This window comes from Scomber scombrus, chromosome 6 (assembly GCF_963691925.1).
Source record: "Scomber scombrus chromosome 6, fScoSco1.1, whole genome shotgun sequence".
In the NCBI taxonomy this organism is placed as follows: domain Eukaryota; kingdom Metazoa; phylum Chordata; class Actinopteri; order Scombriformes; family Scombridae; genus Scomber; species Scomber scombrus.
This window is the reverse complement of record NC_084975.1, coordinates 32,520,540-32,543,226: the sequence shown is the minus strand read 5'-3', so window position 1 is coordinate 32,543,226 and position 22,687 is coordinate 32,520,540. Positions and strand designations below refer to the sequence as shown.

At 38.0% G+C, this 22,687-nt stretch overlaps 1 protein-coding gene across 2 annotated transcripts in view; it reads right to left on the bottom strand.

Annotated features, from left to right (window-relative positions):
• The window catches only part of LOC133981562 (NT-3 growth factor receptor-like), a 270,283-nt gene that overhangs the window by 102,661 nt on the left and 144,935 nt on the right, over nt 1-22,687 (bottom strand). Inside the window, exons 8-12 of one of the 2 annotated variants that reach the window (XM_062420326.1) lie at nt 11,356-11,468; nt 10,679-10,862; nt 7,022-7,042; nt 4,956-5,002; nt 2,239-2,341 (exon numbers count right to left, since the gene is read on the bottom strand). In XM_062420326.1, the coding sequence (XP_062276310.1) occupies nt 2,239-2,341; nt 4,956-5,002; nt 7,022-7,042; nt 10,679-10,862; nt 11,356-11,468 (468 nt within the window). Of the gene's footprint in view, nt 1-2,238; nt 2,342-4,955; nt 5,021-7,021; nt 7,043-10,678; nt 10,863-11,355; nt 11,469-22,687 lie in introns of both variants that reach the window. The other variant, XM_062420325.1, reaches the window with a different exon arrangement.

Here is a 22,687-nt window from a genome sequence, read left to right as displayed (position 1 = left end):
TTCTGGTGAAGCAGGCTGAGAATGGCAGTGTCGTCAGAACATTTTAAAAACAGGTTTCCCGGGAGACTATTATTGCAGTCGTTTGTGTAAAGGGTGAACAGGACCGGTGAGCTTACACAGCCCTGAGGTGCACCTGTACTAATACATACATATATATATATATATATATATGCTTTTTAGCAGGAAAAATAAAGATACAGTAAATCAGTTAACATACACTGTTAGTGCTGTAACGATGAAAACAGATATCGGAGAAAACTCTGATGGATTTAATGATTTAATGATTTTGAAATGACACACTGTTCTATTCTGTTATCTTTTCTCAAAACAACAATTCTTACTAGTGCTGCACGATTCATCTACTTGCAATCGCAATCACGATGTCAGCCTTTGCACTTATATAATCGCAAAAGAGACATTTAAATTTATTTGAATTTAAATGTGCGTGTGAAAACATTTGGTCATCTATGCACCATGAGTCGAGATACTTCACAGACTGCTCTCAGTCTCTGTGTAAACAGTGAAGTGTGTGCAGTGCGGATGAGCAGACCACAGACCAGGTGCTAATGGATGCTAACGAGCAGCCGATGCTGAACTGGTGAAAAAAAAAAACTTGACCTGTGTTACATGGTGATATTTTGGATTTAAGCTCAGCGACGTCGAGCAGAAAGAGGTATTCTGTATAATATCTCAAATGCAAGCCTCTATGTCATGCAGCAACACAACACATTTATATCAGCACCTTAAACGGCACAATACATATGAATGCATCACAGTGAAAGCGCTAACTAATAAAGAGACAACTTACGACCAGCCTGTAAACAAAACAAAACAAAACACAAACCAACGAGAAATGGTTATTGTTGTGTCGAACCAGAGATTTAATTTCTTTTGAAAGCTTTGAGTTGAACTACTTTAAATGCTTTTATTTTGGTAGTGCGAACAGGAAGTAGTAAGTGACTTGCCAAGATGTCGGCTAATGGTCTACTGTTTATCATCCTCTGTTAATGTTTGTAAGAAGCAGCAAATCAGTTTCTACGCTTTCCTCCTTGACAACATAGCCTTGGGCTTGAATGAGGCATCGGCTGCATGTGTGAGGAGCGTCAAGTCATTATCACAACAGATAACTGCATTAATATGGTAAAAGCAGTGGAGCTTAATCAATGGACATGAACTTCACCTTGCTATTGGTAAGTTAGATTCTCAAAATCTTCAGTTATTATACACTCATGATACCAGTTTATTTACTATATCGCAATATGTTTTCACAATAATCGCAATATATGACTTTTTCACCAAATCGTGCAGCCCTAATTCATACATTTATGAAACCAGAACAAAACTTAATAACATTAACTTAAAATGTGAAACTATAAGCAGCTATAATCACCTCATCCTATCATTTAATCTCTCTCCATCATCCCAACATGTACTTAATAACCTACAACCACTTAAAAATACATCAATACACCCAAGTCAAAATAAAACCAACTCACTAAAACAGCTTCAAAACTCAAGTACAAACATGATGCTACAGAACAGTGAGAGTGTCATTGGTCAGTGGATAATAAATTCAACTCTGATTGAAGCAACCTTGACTTGCAGTAAACTCACGTCCTTAAAACTGATTTTATTTTCTGTTCTTGAACACTGATAGCTTAGACAGATGTAAGGATGCTGCAACTGAGAAGCCAGTGACTTCTAAAAAGGTCTACAACATAAAGTGGTAGAAACATCGAGAGGGAAAGACAGATGGGAGGGAGAGAAGACAGAGTGAATACTTAAGAAGCAGTCAAACAACTTGCTTTGACTGCTTTGACCAAACAACCTTTAGACAATTCTAAGAATTGGTTTATTGGTTTATTTGCACAAAACATCTTTCTTTCCTTCATTTTTCAAGGAAATCGCTATCCATTCTACTATATGCCCTCAAATTATACTCCTCATATTCATGTAGCGAGGAATTAATCATAGGTCCATGGCTGCTCATTTGATCTAACATCCATCCAGCCACCAAACTATGTATCAATGTGTATACAGTGATTACACATCAATACTACAGAGCTAACAGTTTCAGACTTCAGCCACTTCCATCCATGAACACTAGTTCTTCAAATCTCTGTAACAGTCACCAGTCACACCTTAAAGCTCCGTTCAGCACCTCAGTCACACACTCTGAGCCCGGCCGAACACGTGACAAATCATCAGAAAGAAAAAGCAAATAAGAGATGTTCCTACCTTTCATGCCAAACTTGGAGCGTCGTCCATACTTGTTGATAAGAAGAAAGAGAACCACCAGCATCACACAGGCAAACCCTGCTAGTCCCACCGCTACGGAGACCTGGAGAGTAGGAAGGAAGTAGGATGAAAATAGTGTTAGGTAAATCATCTCAGTTACAGTTTCTGTGCTTTTGCAACAGGACGTTTAGGGCAACCAATGTTGAAGTTTAAAAGGTGGAATGTTGTTTTTTTTTGCCTTGCCAGGACCTCTGCAGACCTTCATATTGTTCACGGTAAGATATTTCTACAACTTTGGGATTGGGTTTCCAGATTTGCTCTGGATGGTTGTGGCCCCCAGAATGAAGCTAAAGATGTGAGCACTCCCTGACCTTTCCTTTGGTGCTACCATCAAGCCTAAATTCAGTGTTGATTGGGGCTGAAGACTACGAATCTGAGAATGAAGTGACATGAAAAAGAAAGAAGTGAAGTTACAAGACTTCTGTGGCCCACATCTCATCTCTGTATGAGGCTCCAGGTTATATTAGTCACTACCAGCATAACCTTAATCTGTACTGTCAAGTGAATTGAGTCAAGTTGCATTCTGGGTAATGTAGGCATCAGATTTTGACAGAAGAATGCATGGAGTAAAATAGATTATATCTTGGGTTCTGCTGCATCAATCTTGATCCCATTTTAAAAGCTATTGTGAGCCTAACAACGTTAGGAGTGCAATGCTGAGTCAGTACATGACTCTTAAATTCTATAATAAATCTATAATACATTAATTATCCCTAGACTAGAGGATGCAACCTTTCCATGTTGGACAATCAGCTTTTCTGTAGCACCACTCTCACATCAAACTGTCACACACAATAGTTGAAACTGAAATGAAGGCTACTGTACAGTGTTCACGTCAGATACATTACGTATATTTAAATGTATGCTGCAGAAGGGATGAATGCTTTAGCGCCACCATTAGGGGAAACTTTATATTTTGTAGCCCCACAAATAGTAAAAATCCTCAGTATGTTCAACATTTACAAATTATACAATGTAATGGAACATGGCAGTCTTATTAGTGGGGCTCTGACTGCTTTGTTTTTTGTTTTCATATATCCATCATTATATTAAGACATTATTGGTGTGTGCCATAGGCATATATGAATACAGGCATATTCACATGGACATAGAAGCAAAGCTTGAGCAAAGACATAAAAAGAAAAATGAAAACTAACCCACTCTGCTCCTAAAGAACCTCAGCCTCAACAGTTATCTTTTCCCAGTCAATTACAGGAAAAAGATGAACTCAATTACATTTCTAACCAACTCTCAGGCTCACCAGCCACCAGGGGATTTCAGCAGATAGAAGGAAAAGGCTGAGTGTGAATAGAAGAGAAGAAAAGGCTGGATTAAAAGGCTCTCAACACTTCCAACTTCTTGAACTACATTTTCTTTTTTTCTTCTTCTTCTACTGTATTATGCTACTATTTCTATATATTTGTTTTTACATCACTGGTAATTATAATGATCATTAGGCTGATGGATTCTCCCAGAAACATGAATTTGTGTACACAGACAATGAACCAGTTGATTATATAAACTGTATTTTAAAAAACTAAGTCAGTAATACAACTGAAATAACTTTAATGTTTTTGTTGTCTTTTGTTGAAAACTGGAAGGAAATTTTAGATTTCTATAAATGTTTATAGAGCTCACACACAAGTAGTTGGTAGTGGTAGTAGCTAGTGATTAAAATGTGTTCAAATGACAGAAATGATTCATACATAAGACATAAAAGACAGTGTGATGATTCGAGCTGTAGGCCTATAGTAAATTGTTTGTTTGAATTGAAATTATGCTTTTATATTGCAGGTTTTAAAAGCATAAAGCTGGCAATATTTCATAGATTTCTTATTGTCAACAAATCTTATGTGAAGAGCCAAACCAACAATGAATTGATCTCCCACACACACACATCCTGCTGCTGGAAATACTCACTAAAGCACCAAATGTAAATTAATCCACCGCTGAAAATAGTCCCCCAACAAATGCTCTATTTCTTCCAGTTTGATTATCGTAACCAGCTGTTTTAGGAAATGACTGAGCACTTTAAAAAATGAAACTATATATTTATGATCTGTTCTTAAATATTTATATCTTTAGTAAGCACCAATGGCCTTGGGGCTGTTATATCAGCTGATCAATGACTCGACTCAGCAATGATGCCAGTTTGCTATAAGAGCTGCCAGTGAACTACGTGATGTAGCCAAGTAGGACAGGTTCTTGGATCAACATCCACATTACGTTCCTGGGCCAACATGATGATCAACCAATCACAGGTAGGTAGGTACTAGACTGTAAAGATTAAGTAATAATAACTTCAAGACATGCAGTTAAGGATTTTGTTCAATTGTACTAACTTCAATATGGAAAACGTAGCTTTCTTCTAAAGAAGGACAAACACATTTTAAAAGAAGCAAAGGAGCAGCACACTGAAGATGTCAGCGGGCTGTGATTGGTTGATTGCAATGTTGGTCCGGGAATGCAATGTGGGATGTTGATCCAGGAAGATAATAGGGGAGACTGGATCCAGTCCAAGTCAACCAGCCATGAGTTTTTCAGTCAGGGCTCATTTGATGTTTCTGTACCTACTGTAGGTGATCAGGGAAAATGTAGGAAACACAATCAAAAATCCAACCAAACACTCATACATGATGATTATTCCAATAACTCACCCCAAAAGGATCCTCCTCTGGTTTATGAGTATCTGCAGTCGGGGTAACTAGAGGAAAAACACAAGCTGATAAAGATAGGATTTCAAAATATCAGCAGTTACTGCCCTGCTGCTTCTACAGGAACTGTCTTCAGACATTACACATAAAACCATAAACTACAGAGCTACTCACATTGATAATAAACACACAGTATTGACGATGAGCAAGAGGCACAAGGAGGTCCAAGACACGTCATTAAATTACACAGCTGTTACAGGTCAGTAACTAGAGGGTGGACGCAATATACAGTAATAGAAACCTATACAATCAAATACAATCTAGTTCAGCAGGCTGCAGTACATCCTTAGACAAGATTATACTGTAAACCTTAATTATTCACTCATTAGTAGAGGATATATTCTTTCTAATTGTTTTAATTGTACACTTGTCGACATAATTAATATTTTTTCTGCCTGTCATGCACTGAATAGAAGACTAGCAATTAATTAGTAGAAAAATTAATTGGAAGTGCACCAGTTGTATTTTGCCAATAACTACAATCCAGTTACACAGTTCTTCCCAGGAAGTATAGGAAATTATTTGAAAATTGTGAAAACATAAAATAAAACATTTACTTTTTTAAGCTGCAAAATGTCTGTATTCAGACTCCATAAAATGATCCTCATATGATGCATGGTCATAGTCTTAATATGCATATCAGCATTGAATCCAGTTTTTGGTCGACCTCTAGTTGAAGATTAAGAGGGCTGTGATTCAACTCTGTGCTCTTTTTGTAGTATTGCAGTAAGTTTGAATTGTAATGTATTATACTGTGATGGGAAGAATAGTCATTGATATTTCAATTTAAAGTATCAATACTGTAATGTTAAAAAAACAAAAGCATTACATGTGGGGGATAACATGGGACATAATCATATCATCATTTATTTATCAATATTTATTTCATATTTATTACTAAATATGAATATATATTTCTACAGAATGTATTACATTATGGTTACTTTAAATAGTGTACTAATGCGTAAGCAGCATGTTGACAATGTTGTTACTGTGAGGTAGAACACTGGAATGATTTGAGATACTGTTGGATGGTTTTATCTATAACAATGATTATTATAAGTTGCATATGTAAAGTCTTAACCCTTTATAGAGCACTCATTGAAATATTCGGAAATTCAAAATTTCAACCCTAGAGAATTATTGGGGGATATTGAATGACTTTTGCTGTGTGACTTTTTTCAAAATGTTCCATTATGTTGCAAATCAAGTTCAATAAAATTACCATATATGGTTCCTCGCCAATCTAGGGAAAAACATTTTCCCAAAAGTCTACTGTATATATAAAACATATAAGAGAAACGCATATAAACTTAAAAGGAACATTTATTTAGAATAATCTTTCTCGAGGAACTGATACTGGCACCACAAGAGAAACGGACACGAAAAGTCATGTAATTGTTGTTTTTATTTTTTATTTTATTGTTTTTTTTAAATGTAGAACCATAGTAGAATAAATTGATGTCCAGTAATATGCTTATGTACAGTACTTGAGTTAATGTAACTCAATTTCTTTCCACCACTGATATTATAAAGATGTACAGTAGCTGTAATTTATCTCATTGATATGTATAATTTTGTATTCTAGTATAAAAAGACTACAGACATGCAGACAGACAATCAACAGAACTGCAGCTTCAAAGGTTTTACTGTAGATTGTATTAGACAGTAAAGCCTTTTTATTTGTGGATTCAAGTTTTGTCTGGAACCTGAATCATCATTAACTTTTTCTGTTATGTTGACTTAAACATTTTTCCATACTAGACTATCAATGTTCTATAAAAGCACAAATAAAGACATCTGCATTAAAAAAAACAGTCAGCTTTGTGCTTTTTCAGATGAGTATTCTTAAGTATATTAAAAAATGTATACTGGCTACTCAAATCATTTATATGACAGTATAAACATTTGGGCTTTAGATTATTTAGAGTATGTCATAACACATGTTGACAGTTCAGTGAAATCAAAATAATAATGCTATAATGAGATACTTATGAAAAAACACTCACCATAACCATAATCATCTGGTTCTAGACATATGAAAGAAGAAAGAGACGAGGGGAAGAAACAAAGAAACATTTTAACATTTTTCTTTATGACATGGTTAAAAAAGAGTTCAGAAAAGTCACGAGGAACCTGATAACACAAATCACTGGAGGGTAGAGGACAGGTAAAGAATGTATGTAATACGTGAGCAAAACACCAGAAATAAAACTGTTAGCAAGATCATCACCTCTTGTCTAAATATATTTTTTTCTCCACATCTCATTTACACTTCGACTAAATATAAACTTTATTTCAGCACATCCTTCCACACAGACACAGACACAGACAGACTGCTGCTGATAAGAGGCTGAAATCACATGAGGAATCTGATCCAGGTGGCAACAGAGCACTGTTACATTATGTTGACCTAAGGGTCAAACCAGGCCTGGGGAGTGGATTATTAATATTGGACGATTCTGCAAAAGTCACTATTTTCTAAGGAGTTTACTTCTATAGTGCCTGTGCATGGCATGGACAAGTATTGCATAGGGTTAGGCAAGGTTAAGAATACAAAGTCTGGTGTCTGGCATGAAAGACACCAGACTATTCACATCCTTGCTTTCTGACTAACTGCTTCCTACATTGGCACTAATCGCTGCCATTGAACTACTGTGCTTTACAGAATCAGGTAAGATGTTTCATTTCTAATAATCTCAGTACCATGCTGTTCAAACAGCATGATACAACCATGGTTTAAAAGGCTCTCCTACTGTTTAGGTAGTATTAGATGAAACAAGGTGATATTAATTGGGGATCTACACAAGCTTGAACTCATTTTCATTTTTTCACAAATCTACAGAGTTGATGTAAAAGATGTTTTTGTAAATAAGGAAAGTCACAACTTGAGCTATCATTAGGGGGTCAACTATATTAACTGGGGGCACCACTGTTTGCCCACCACTAAAATATAGGCTGCTCTACAACTAAGGAATAGTTTCAAGAGAGGAGTGAGTGGTACAAATATCCCAGCTAGCTACTGTGTTAGTATTCAGCTTGCCAGTCAAAGATTACTTCATCACCACGCTTCCAGAACGAGAGCATGTCTATGTTCCCACAGCCCTATGTTCCCATAGCCCTATGTTCCCTCAGTCCTACGTTCCCTCAGTCCTACGTTCCCTCAGTCCTACGTTCCCTCAGTCCTACGTTCCCTCAGTCCTACGTTCCCTCAGTCCTACGTTCCCTCAGCCCTATGTTCCCTCAGTCCTACGTTCCCTCAGTCCTACTTTCTCACAGTCCTACGTTCCCTCAGTCCTACGTTCCCACAGCCCTATGTTCCCTCAGTCCTACGTTCCCTCAGTCCTACTTTCTCACAGTCCTACGTTCCCTCAGTCCTACGTTCCCACAGCCCTATGTTCCCTCAGTCCTACGTTCCCTCAGTCCTATATTCTCACAGCCCTATGTTCTCACAGCCCTACGTTCCCACAGTCCTACATTCTCACAACCCTATGTTCCCACAGCCTTATGAGAAGCCCAATAAATAAAATGTTAAACAAGCTGATCTGACTGTTTATAATATTGTTACTGTAGATATTACTGTAGGTACAAGCTGAATGATAGAAAAAAAAAATACATCTGGTTAAAATGCATTGGGTTTATTATTTCAACTACATAAACTTTATGCATTTCATTTAAATTGCATAAAGTGCATAAACCTTCTTTCTAAGCATTTCAAATATATTGGAGTAATTCATATTGAATACATACACTCGTTCTTAAGTATTTGAAACAAATTGGATTTATTATGAATATATAAATCTGTCATTGTTTATTCAAAACACATTGGGTTTATTGGTATTATTACATAAATCTCATTCTTAATTGTTTCATTTACATTTGACTGACAAATATGCAGCACATAAAGTTTATTGGCCTGTTTATGTTAAATCTAAGTAATTCAAATGGATGGAAATTTTTATATGCAATTGAAATACATAAATCTAATGAATTAGGCCTAAATATTTCTGTGAGTGTAAAACCAGCTATTATTATTTTTTCTAATGTGCGTCATAGAATAATAAGTTACATTTAATTGATGTTTTACTGGTTGTTTAATCACAACCTGTTTGTTGATACGTATATATAAATTTGACTGTATTTCGAGAAGTTAAACAGCTGTTATGTCACTCAATAGCATTATGCTAGTGCATTTCCCCCATTCATAAAGGTTTTCCATTATCAGTGCTATACATAGCAACAAACTTATTTTATCATTAGTAACACACTAATATATCGTTATGAGATACACTGTAATGTGTTTTGAAGTCAGTTTTTGTGTTAATTGAATGTTTATGATTTGTGACTCACACATCCACACATCTGTGCCATCACCTGTACCATCTGCTGATGAAGAATTATAATTAAATGTCCAGTAAATGAAGACTTCCAGTCCCTGACTTTTTAATGGAAGTTTCCTGGAGAGGCTTTTAGTATATTTGGTGTCACTTGCAGTCTGCAAGAGTTATTAGAGTTATGGAATAGCCTTCCATAACTCTTGCATACTGCAGCAAATTTACCTCCAGTGTTTCTCTGCTGCATGAATTTTTATTCTTTCTTTATGAGTTTGCCAGCACCTGTAGCAGAGGGTCACTCTCAGAAAGCCAGGAAGACACAACAGAAGTTAAAACCTGATTGTAAGACTTTTTGACCATGACAAATGATTTTCAAGATAAAGTTAGTGGGTAGTGTGATACTGTAGTGGGCTGTGGCGTCGTATTCAAAACATTTCTCCTGGTTGAGCATCAGGCAGTCAGAGCTGTCATCACTATAATATATATATGTTTGGCTCAAGTCTGTGGAACAATCCTTAAACTGTCCTCTTCAAAAGATTTATTTCACACATTCTTAGGATTAGTTTTAAGGTTTTAATACCAATTGTACCACCCGGATGGTGTGGTGTATGCAATATGCATTGAGACCCAAAAGGTCAGTTCTGGTGTCATAGGTCATAGTCTTCTGAAAGCACTCCTGGGCACTGGGTACTTCTAATTACTGAATGAAAGCTTTGTATTGGACAGTTGAAAAGTAGAGTAGAGAATAAACCACGAGGAAACCAATCCCTACATCACCAATAAAGTCATTACATTCTGTTAGTAACTACCCAGCCACCATGTCCATGTGGGCCCCATAAGGGTTACATTTGGTCTGCAAAGATGGGGCCCAAGTGGGTTTGTCCGCAGTTTCCATGGTGGCCCCACCTGTGTTTGTCCATATGGACTTCAAGTGGGTTCTGACTGGGTTTCAGGTAGGGCCCAACTGGGTGAGTTACATAATACCCATTGTAGGCCCCATATGTTTCCCCATATGGGGTATAAGTGGGATCAGACTGGACCTTAAATGGGGCTCATACAGTCAGCCCACGGCTTCACATGTGGGGCCCATGTTATTGACACCAAGTGGGACCCACAAAATGTGCCCAGTTCCAGCCCATGCCCACTCAGTCCACGTAGCCCGCACTTAACCCATGTGGGGCCCACATGGACATGCTGACTGGGTACAGATCATTTACAGATACAGGCATCACACTACAGATATTTCTGTTTGTGGCAGAAAACAGTGACAGAGAAATAGTATGTACCAGTTGATTTTACTCTTCCACCATATGACATGAACTCCCAACTTACCATCGAAGGGGTTGTCGAGGAAGTGTCCGTACACACAGCTGGTGGCCACACCCAGGTAATTGGTGGCTTCCAGGGTGTAGTTGCCGTTGTTGTGGTGTGTTGGGTTTTTGAATGTAAGGCAGCCCTCTATGTAGTCCTGGTAAATATCCATATCAGGACGCACATACTCAGTGTGGGAAATTTCCTAAATGGAGAGTTAAATGGGATATGAACAGTGGCATCACGTTACAGCTGAGTCATGGAGGTGGCTTTGTGACTGGAAGGCCGGTGTACTATATGTCTACTATTATATGTAGCTATTATAGTAAAAGGTATGGGCGCTGGTATACACATTAACTGTCCTTTTATTCCAAAAGTCAAAGAAAGCAAGGGAGGCAGGGATCATTTCATAGGTCAACACTACCCCTGGCACTCTACTGAAGCAGCTCCAGAAGCAGCCTGAATGCGAGTAGAAGGGCTGAAGCTGGAGCAGGAAATATGTGCAAGCAACAGTAAGTACAAGCAGTTTGCAGTTTGAGCAGAAGCAGAGCACATCTAAGCACAAGCAGGGGCAGAGTTTGAGGGAAAGAACGGCAAAATCTGGATGTGAAATAACTTGTGCTCTCCAATTAAAAGACCACGCTCTTGAATTAAGATAGGAAAAAAAGTCCCATACATTGACAGGAAAAAAAACACACCTTATCCTTGTAGAACCATCGTAATGTTGGGTGGGGTGAACCTCGAACAGTGAACTCTATGCACGTGTCATGACGACGCTCTGGCTCGTTCAGCTTCACAATGGAGGGAGGAACTGAAGAGGAAGAGAGAAAATAAGGACAAATGAGCACTGTTCACTTTGTAATTGAAACAGAGGAAGACATAAAAGGATTTGATTGTATTACAACATTGCATGTACCTGCGCTACAGTGACGCTTATACAGTGTGTCATTACACTTGATGTATTATTGCAGTACATGAAAGGACAAGAGAGGAAACACGGAGACAGAGGAGAGAGACCTTGATTATCATTTTAATATGCTGGTCTCATCACAATCTGTTCAGATCGATTTGGTGTGTGTGAGTGTGTGTGTGAGTGTGTGTGTGTGTGTGTGCATGCTCCTGTTCTCATGTTTCTCTGTGTTGACTGAAAAAACTGCACACAAATGCAAACATCATTTGCCGTTTGAAGCAACAGAGTGTTATCGTCTTACTGCAGCCTCCTCGAAGAAACCCACACCAGCACAGCACCAAAGAAAGATGATCGTTGTTATTAGCCGTTCAATCAAATGCTTGTGTAATGTATCCTTTCATGTGTACACACACATTCACACACATATATATCTGCAGGCTTGCTTGGATGAGGTGTCCTAGCTTCAGACACCCAAAACCATTTATGCAGTGTAATCTGACATATTAGAATCAGACAGTCAGACAGTAAAAGGAGCTCTGGGTGAAAATTCCCTTATTCATAATCATTCAATAAAATGAACATGATATTGTGCTAGTGGCACCTAGAGGCTACAGCGTTCATTACGCAGACACACAATCCAAAGATGCTGCGCGGACTAAATAAACTGATAATGTTGCTGTTCCTAAAGTGAGTTCTGATTGAATACAAAGCACATTTTTGCCTCAAGTAACCAGCATTCATTTGACCTCTGAAGTGTTTTTGCAGTGTTTAGTCTCCAACATAACAACCAATGCACCAACTGTACAGGCATTACCCAAGTTGGATTTTTCTATTTGCACACGAGGGCTAAATATAACACAACAACTCGTCCCTCTACTTATGAATTTAATTTAAGGCTTGTTGTGGTAGACTTGATAAAACCAGCTTCAGAGACCAGAACTTAACTTTTTGCATTAAAACCTGCAGGTTTGATGTGGAGAGGTATTTACATGTGCACTACCTTTCAGTGTCATTTTGACTACATTTTATGTTTGCATCCTTGTTTGGTTGTGCAAAATAACGGAAACAAGTACAAAGAAAAGTGTCTCTCGATTATTTGCAACATGTAATCAGACAATTTAAGAAACCCCGTATGTCCTCTCTATATTTATCTTGTTTTTAACCCTCACATATTGTTCATATTCTACACCCTTAATTTTGACCCAGTCTAAGAATCCCCTCATAAAAAGTGTCCATATCAAGTTTTGAACCACAGATGTTTAGAAAGCATCAATAATCAATCTGACTGATCAATAAATGTGATTAAACCTTCATTCATGTTTCAGAGAGCAGAGAGAGTGTATTTTTTAGCTTTTACATCACTAAACATCTCCTATCACACAATATCATGTCCTATTTTACCTAAGACATGAACATATAACATAGCAATAATGATGGAAATGTATTTTATGTAAAGTGAAAATGACAAGAACTTTATGGAAGTGTGGGGTTTATTGTAGAACCATTAGAGCCATCAGTCTTCACTGCTACATCATAAAAAGAAATCCTTATAAAAACTATGAACTATTCATTTCACTAAAACAGATTATTTGACCCAGAACAGCCTTAAAGCTGCAGTAGGTAACTTTGAGGAGAGAGAGGACTTAGCATCAAATTTGAAGAAGCACAACTTTCAGATCCCTCCCCCTCCCTCTCCGCTGCACTCCTGCCCTGCCTCCAAAGTCCCTCCCCCAGAGGAGGCTAACGTGCGCGCGACGGCACGCGACCGTGTATGCTGTTGTTGGTAACGGAGGTATCGGTAGTTTTGTACTGCTGATGGTTGTTGCTGCACCATTACTTTCTCTACGCTCCTGAAGCCGCTCTCCCGAGCTGAGGAGGAAGGGGGAGGGGGCTGTGTGCGTGAGCAGTGATTGACAGCTGTCAGACACTCCATCAGACACCATCCTGGCTCTGATTGGTTCTTTTTGTCTGGTCGCGTTGGATTTTGGCAATTTGCAGTAGGAGCAGTAGGTGGGGCTAAATGTTGTTGTTTTTTTTTTTTTTTTTTTTTTACAGATTACTAGTTTCATGTAATGCTTTCTTTACATAGTGACAGTCTTAGCAAATATGACAAAAAGTTACTTTTATAAGACTTACCAACTGCAGCTTTAATGGACAAACATTTGTAGCAACTATACAAAAGTATAACATTTTAAAATATCAGAAAGATGGCGGCAGCTGAGCTAGACGTGCGCAACTAGGTAGTGCCGGGTCAGTCTGCCCACTTATCATTTCTACATTAGTTTGATATAAGTGTGATCTAGCCTGTGGACTTGCCTGTCAATGTTACAATTGACTAAGAAGCCTATTTTTATTCATTTGTTTGAGCCTGATATTGCGACCTGAACAATCCACGCCAATCCCACTGAGTGTTTGCACCTGGCTGGACTGCCCTGCGCAACAATGGCTGAGGGTAATATCACTTTGCAAACTTTATGGGAAGCGGTGAATGGAAGTAAAACAGAACTCCTGCCCAAACTGACGAATATTGATAAACAAATTGCTCAAATACATTCCTCAATGCTCACACTAAATGAACAAATTTGCCGAAGTTCAAACCAGAGTGAGTGCCACAGAGGATAATGTTGCGGACGCTGATACGAAGATCACCAGGCTGCTCAAAACAGTGGAGGTATTGGAAACTAAGGTGGAATACCTGGAAAATAAAAGCCGACAGTCCAATCTGCTGATTCATGGTGTGATGGAGGGTGAAGAGAAGAAGGACGCTTCTTGCCCGAGATGTACAGGTAGATTCCCCGTTGCTAATTGAAAAGGCGCACCGCATTTCTACACTGAATACATCAAGCATAAGACCTATTATCGTGAAGTTTGGGAATTATCAACAGAAAATAAAAGTGATGAACTGTGCCCGGGAGCGAGGAGAACTTTCTTTCAATGGGAGAAGAATCTTTATGTATCCTGATTTCTCAAAAGGCCTTTTGGTCAAAGGAATATTTTACACTCAGAGTGCCATGATAATGTTTCAGTCTCCTATTAAAATCTGTTCCCTTAATATTAAGGGCTGTAAAAACCCAGTCAAGCGAAATAGGTTATTATCCTTTTTTAGGAAAGAAAATGTTTCTGTTGCAATGTTACAAGCGACACATCTAATTGATGAAGAACATAAAAAGCTTAAAAAAGACTGGGTAGGACAAGTGTATTTTTCTTCATTTAATAGTAAAAGTAGAGGAGTGGCAATACTAATACATAAAAAATTGCCGCTCATCATTGATCATTTTGAGACTGACTCAAATGGTTGCTATGTGTTGATTCATGGATTTTTACATGGTGAAAAAATTACTATTCTTAATGTGTATGCTGCTCCTGATATGAATGCATCTGTCTTTACTACTATGACTGATTTATTGCTTAAATATAGCTGTTCATTTATGATTGTGGGTGGTGATTGGAACTATGTAATGGAATAGACACATAAAACATACTTTAGAATAGATTTTTAAAAAATATCTAAAGTAATTACAGAGCTTGTATCAAGTAGCAGTATTGGGAACATTCATATATCGGATCATGCCCCAATTACAATAGAGTTCTCTATCACTAATTTGCATAAACACCAACATTTCTGGCAGTGTAATAGGTCAATTTTGTCGGACCCTGAATTTTGTTGTATGGCAAAAACTCAACTTTTGGAATTCTTAGAAGTTAATGATAACGGGGAAACTGATCCATCAAACCTATGGGAAACCACAAAAGCTTACTTGAGGGGCATAATGATATCCTACTGTGCTGCCAGAAAGAAGAAAATAATAAAAGAACAGAGAAAATTAGAATTATAGTTGTTGAACTTTGTCTAAGAAAAGCTGGGACAACGTTTTAATTGCTCGATCTGCACTTAACACATTGCAATCCCAAAAGGCAGAAAAGGCTTTTCCTACAGAAGCACAAGAGATATGAATATGGGAATAAATTATGACATTATTTAGCTAATAGTGGCAACGGATCAAACTGGTTTTGTTCAAAATCGCCATTCATACTCAAATATACGACGACTACTAGGTATCATGCAGTATGTTAGATATAACAAGAATAATGCAGTAATATTTACACTAGATGCTGAAAAAGCATTTGATAGAGTAGAATGGAATTATTTATTCAGAACTCTTAATGAACTTTTTTTGGTGATACTTTTATTGATTGGGTGAAATTGCTTTATGCGTCTCCACAAGCTGCCGTATCTGTTAATGGTTTGACTTCCCAGATATTTTCCCTAGAGAGAGGCACAAAACAAGGCTGTCCCCTGTCCCCTTTACTTTGATGATAGAACCTTTAGCTGAAACTGTGAGAGTAAGTGACCAGGTGAAGGGCATTCAAACAAATGTTAGAACACATAAAATTGCATTATACGCAGATGATGTTCTTTTATTTATGAAGGATCCATCTAAATCTATACCAGCTTTAATTAAGATAATTGATGAATTTAGTACTTTTTCTGGATATAGGATAAATTATGATAAGTCCATGGCCTTTCCTCTAGGGGAAAGCAGCAATAGGGGTGTAGCTGAATACCGCCAGACCTTCCCTTTGTATGTTCCAGGAAGTTACAAATCAAGATGAAGGATAATTTTATAGTTACAAATATATGCAAGTCTTTGAATAGCATATGTAAACACTTTGGACTTAGTCAATATTCATTTTTAGCACCCATTGCTAATAACCCTGACTTTGAATATACTTGTGTAGATATAGGGTTTAGAGATTGGAAGGCTGCTGGTATCACAAAAATTGATCATATGTATTTGGGTGATGCACTGAAGTCTTTTCAGCAGCTACAAGAAGAGTTTAATCTCTCTCAGATACACTTTTACCGTTATTTACAAATTAGGAGTTATTTAAACTCAACTCCATATTAAAAAAGTGGCAGGAAGCTGAATATTTTTGATAGTCTTATCACGAAGGCAGCAAGAATTAATAAGAAAGTGATGACGTAAATATATGATCAGTTGCTTATGAATGATAACACTACAATAAATATCATAAATAGCTGGAAAAAGACTTAGGTATTCACCTAGATGACCAGACCTGGCGCAAAGTTTTGTATAATGCCAAGAAAATCACTAGATCATTAATAGACTGCATGTGACTCCTGAAATACGTAGTAAATATGATGACTCATGTTCTGCAGCATGTAGGAAGTGTCAAAAACAACTAGGCACTTATTTTCATTTAATATGGTCATGCCCATTGCTTAAAATATTCTGGGTTACTGTTCAAACAGAGATAGATGAACTTCTTGGGCATTAAAATAAAAATGGATCCTAAACAGTGTATTTTTGGTATCAGCCCCGTGCCCTTGCCTGGTCAAACTGTAAAATTGTTAAATATCATGTTGTATGCTGCACGTCTTTCGATCCTTCAGGTTGGGCTTGAGGTACATCCTCCTACGATATCAATGTGGTACGATAAACTACTATCAATTCTTCCTTTTGAACGGTTATCTCATGTGCTGCAAGCAACCCTGGAGGATTTTGTCAAAGAGTGGTCCCCACTTAGTATTTATTTTGGTAGTGAGTGGCCAGCAATAACAAGTATTGGAGTAAATTAAGATTCAGCATTAGCATTCACTGATATTATGAATCCCTTTCCCCCCCCCCACACAATTTGTGTTTTTTGTTTTGTTTTTGTTTTTTGAATGCTTGTTGAATGCAAAAACAAATATTTACACACAAATATGTTCTCTATAGGAAGCAGCATTATATTATTATTTATTATTTCCAGCCAGAAAAAAGTGCACCTCTGTTAAAGCAACTTCTACACAACTGCTTACTGTTCTCTAGCTGACAACATAGATGAATGTAACTACAGCAGCTAGCTGTCTAACTGTGTGTATTCAGTGTTTAGGACTGGGCCCTCCCATCCAGGAATGTGGCCCTATACCAGGAGAAATCAGTATCAGCACTATTTTAATGCACAGGCCTGACAATGTCTAGGACCCATGAAGTTCGGGGGAAAAAAATAAAAATAAAATCACATGGAGGACTGGAGGATGAACAACTACTGCCTCATTTTTGTCCGTTTGTAGTGTCTGGATTAAAAGCAATATTAGACATTTGTTCTTGTGTTTAGTGTTTCTGCTGTCATAAGTGGAAACCTGAATTGTGGTGTTTGTTTTGTTGTCAGTGACAGTTGTAGCCTTTACACTTTTAGTTTCACTTTTTTCCCCTTTTTTCAGTTGTCTCTTTCTGTTTCTAAGAAGCTTCCTTAACCCACAGAGCAGTGACCAACTGTTATTCACAGTTTTTAACCGTCCAGCAGCAGTTTCTTTGCTTGTTACACCAGAACGGGAAGTTTGAAAGTGCCTATCTGAGATTAGCATAGTGGCTGGTGTTTGGGCTTAACCAGTGACTGTGTTAACTGGTGACTTACAGGTGAATGTGTGTGTAATGTAGATGTCCTCCTAAAAGTCTTAAATTATCATATGTTCAACACAGTATATATATTCCTCTGGTCCTATATTACAGTATACTGTGTACTTTGAATGCATTCACAGTGAAAAAGCAGGTTAACTGGTTGAATATATATTTCTGATTAAGGATATTCGTATAAAGACTGCACTGCCAACTTGTATTCTACATTTGTTTCCAACATTATGAGAAACATTACAAGGTGTTCACCACCTAATGTATGTAAATGGTTAGTTCATATAATAAACACAGATGAGAATGTATTGATTGAAGTAACTGTGGTGCCAGGACTGAGTACACTCAGATAGGTAGTGAAAATGTGTGTGGAGGGGACAGCATCCTTCCTGTGGCTTTATGCTCCGAAGAATATGAACAACAAAGACATGATGAAGACAAGAAAGACAACAGAAAATACCAACAGAGTTAACAAGAAAGAGCTATTTTATAAAAAAAAAACATCAAGAAGACATTCCAGTGGGGAAAGATACATCAACAAATCAGATGTACAACAATCACTTGGGAGATGTTGCACTCCAAGGCCATGAACAACTGTTAACAGATAGAACAGCAATGAAACTATATCAACATATAAACATAAACAATCTACCATATATAGAAGACAAAAAAACATTCGCAATTCAATACACTGCACTGTTAGTACAAATTGAAGCTCATAGTATCATGGTAAAAAGCCATCAGTGCTACACTTGCATACATATTTCTTGCTGTAGTTGTCAGCTATCAATGTCCTAACCCTAACCCTAACCCTAACCCTAACCCTAACCTTAACCCTAACCCTAACCCTAACCCTAACCCTAACCCTAATCCTAACCCTAACCCTAATCCTAACCCTCATCAGAACCTGGTGCCTGTATTACTCACAAACATGCAGCTAACATCACTAGAGGCAGCAGATTTCACACAGCTTCCTCTAGAGCCACAACACTGCAGAAATGCATTAGTATTCCAAAACAGCTGGAAACACACTGATGTGGGTCAGTTCCTTTTTTAAAGATTTTTTTTCAGTGTTATCTTGCTGAAATTATTCCTCCTGTTCATACTGACTATTAAATGATCTCCTTCAAATGTGCTTCCAATGGAAGTGATGGAGGACTAAATCCACAGTGTGTCCAACCAGTCATTTAAAAGTAGATGATCAGCTTCTTAGCAGTGTGAGTTAGTCATATCAAGTGATATCTGACACATTTACAGTCTTTTTAGCATCAGATTCCCTCTTAGTGTTTCCCTGTTGAGCTGTGGTGGAAGTATAGTAACAAAAAGACTTTACTACTAAAAACACTGTAACGTTGAAACATAGAAGATGAAGATTTGACTAATTTGGACGACTGAAGCTTCATATTAGCTTCACATCAACTTTTAAATACATGTTTAAACAGAAGGAGGACTGTGGATTTAGTCCTCCATCACTTCCATTGTAAGTGTATTATGAATGGATCTTCTAATGGTCAGTATGAACTGGTGGAATGATTACAGCAAGAAAAACATGTTTCAAAAAGAAATGTTACATTTCATTTTAATCACGTTTTTTCAGCTGGTCCACAGTTACATGAGGTAACAAACAAAACCTTCACATACAGCATGTCAAACTCCCCAACACCAGGCTACTCTGTGTCATTTCTGTACTGACCGAGTTACCTCAGCAGTGAGGGATGAACCCAGTTCACTCTCTGGCTGCTTTGACTTTGCTGTGGGCTATTAATAACTGCTGGATTTCTGCTGTCTCTATCAACAACTTACTATCAGATTTTTACTTTCAAACTAATAATTTCATCAACATATCTTTACTGAGCAACTACTATCTAACTCAAGTTAAATGATGAACTCGTGCATTTATCAATCAGTGATCAGAAACCAGTATTTCAGCTAGTGTATTCAGGTTTCTCAAAACCAGGATATGATGTTTCCATACAAACATATAACATAACTAGGTACTCCAAAGATAAAATCATGATCAAGATACAAGGTACGAATGTCACTACTGTAATATAGAGCTAATTCAAGAATCAGTACGACTGGTATATAACTGGTTGGTAACATCCAATCATATTCATGCAGGGACATTATAAGCTTATACAAATGATAAAGCTTCTGCAGCTCCCTCCACTACTCAACCTCCAAGATTAATGTTGATGTATGTTTATTTTGGGGGATTAATTCCAGTCACAGTCTTTTTTACCAAATCTGTCTGTAAATGATCACTGTTTATAATTACTTGCTATAAGTGGTCAATACCTTGACATCAGTATCTCTGACTGAACTATCATTTTATATCCATATTATGCTCTGAAGCATCTGTTACATCACATAATAATCCAGACACAGCACACTTTATGTTTGGTGATAAATAATGTAATATGACCCTGAAGAAATATAAATGCTGATTCTTGGTCTACAGACTTGAAATAAAGGCCAACAGTTGGAATTAATTTAATAGGTGATTTTACAGACAGACATATCAACACTGTGCTTGTGGCAAACATGTTTATTCTTTATAGCTAACTTTTCATCGATATTGAATGCATCTCTGTTGCATCACTTTGTAGTACTTTGTATCCACACAACTCATCACCTACCTAGACTCCAACGACCTCTTCGAACTCTTCCAATCCGGTTTCCGCTCCAAACACAGTACAGAAACTGCCCTCCTCAAAGTGACAAATGACCTTCTGCTATCCTCTGACACTGACTCTCTCAATATCCTCATCCTCCTTGACCTCAGTGTTGCCTTTGACACGATCAACCACTCCATTCTCATCTCCCGTCTCCAATCCACCCTCGGCATCACTGGCACCGCCGTCTCCTGGCTCAGATCCTATCTCTCCGACAGACACCAATTCATTCCCATCAACAACTGTCAATCAGCTACTGCTCCTCTCATCCATGGTGTCCCCCAGGGCTCTGTGCTTGGTCCACTCCTCTTCATTCTGTACATGCTTCCACTTGGTCAAATCCTCCGTCACCATGGTCTCCAGTTCTACTGCTACGCCGATGACACACAGCTTTACCTCCCCTCCAAAACCATCACTGCCTCCACCCTCTCAACCCTCTCCAACTGTTTGACTGCCATTAAGACCTGGATGCAAAATAACTTTCTCAAACTCAACTCCAACAAATCCGGAGTCATCATCACTGGTCCTGACTCCATCACCCACTCCACTCAGAACTTCTCCCTCAACATCGACGGCTCCACCATCACCCCCTCCACCAAAATCCGTAACCTTGGAGTTATCCTGGACCCCACTCTCTCCTTCCTCCCCCATGTCAACCAAATTACCAAAACCGCCTTTTTTCACCTCCGAAACATCGCCCGCCTCCGCCCCAACCTGTCAACTACCGCTGCTGAGACACTCATCCATACTTTCATTACATCCAGGCTCGATTATTGCAACAGTCTTCTCTAAAGGCACCACCACCAAAGTCCTCACCTATCCTGCTGCTCCTTCCATTAAAACCAACCAGGCTTCAAATTAGTCGTCAGCACGATGGGGAAGTTCAGTTGAAGGCAGCGAGCACAGCTTTACCTCATGTTGCTTATCCGCAGAAATTAAGTTCCAAGACAGAGTAACTTAAAATAGTTTCCTCAGTGGACTTGTGGTTTTAAATTCAAGCCTCTGGGTATGGATGGATATATGCATGATGCTCGGGTAGAGCGCACGCTGAAAATAGATTGTGCATCCATGGGTGTGTTGCATTATCATACACAGGCTTGCAGGGATCGTTCTTCCAGAACATTTCAAATCTGTACACATTAGACACACCTCTAAACTGAGTTCATGAATAAATTGAATAGATTTTTGCTACATTAATCTACATATCTTAACATGGGCTGTGCACACAGTATGATCATCTGCTCATAAACACACCACACTTTTTGATCCTGTATTCAGGATGATATTTAATTCATAATCATTATTATTATTATTATATTCTGTTGGAGCCGTCTTAGTTGACTCAGACCATATGTTGCATAATAATGAGATGTATCACCAGACAAACTACTGTCTATTTAGAAAGTCTCTGCCAGTGTGGAATAATCACAGCATAATCTGGAATGAATTGATAATTCCACTGCAGATGTGATGTACTGTAGGCTCATGGAATTAATCACTAAATTTGTTGCATGATATAAAAGCTCATCCATTTGAATTGTGCACATTAATTTATCTCTATCTGAATAAAATTCAAAGTAGAGGGCATTCAGTTTCGGCTGACATGTTGGTTGCATGCTGTTGCTGGAGTAACCAAGCTGATATTTGAATGATGTTGTTTAGTTAAAGCCACTTGGCCAATCATTCAGCCAGCTTTAGAATGTAATTAATGATGATGTATTATATGTATATTGAAGAAAAAAAAAATCATCAAAAAGCTGTTGCAAAAACTTGAATTAAAGTCAATGAGAACCTCTTCATTCACCGGTTATAATTGACTTTAATGAGATTTAACTGTGAGTTGAACAGCTGGATACAGCATATCCTTTGTGATAAACTGTAGGTGTGATGCCATTATGGCCTTTTTAATCACCAAATGACAGGATAATTTATGAGACTTTTACTTATGACAACACATTCATGCAAACGCCTCCTTTTGTAAGTCGCATGAATATAAACAAACCAAACACTGGCGTGCACACACACTACC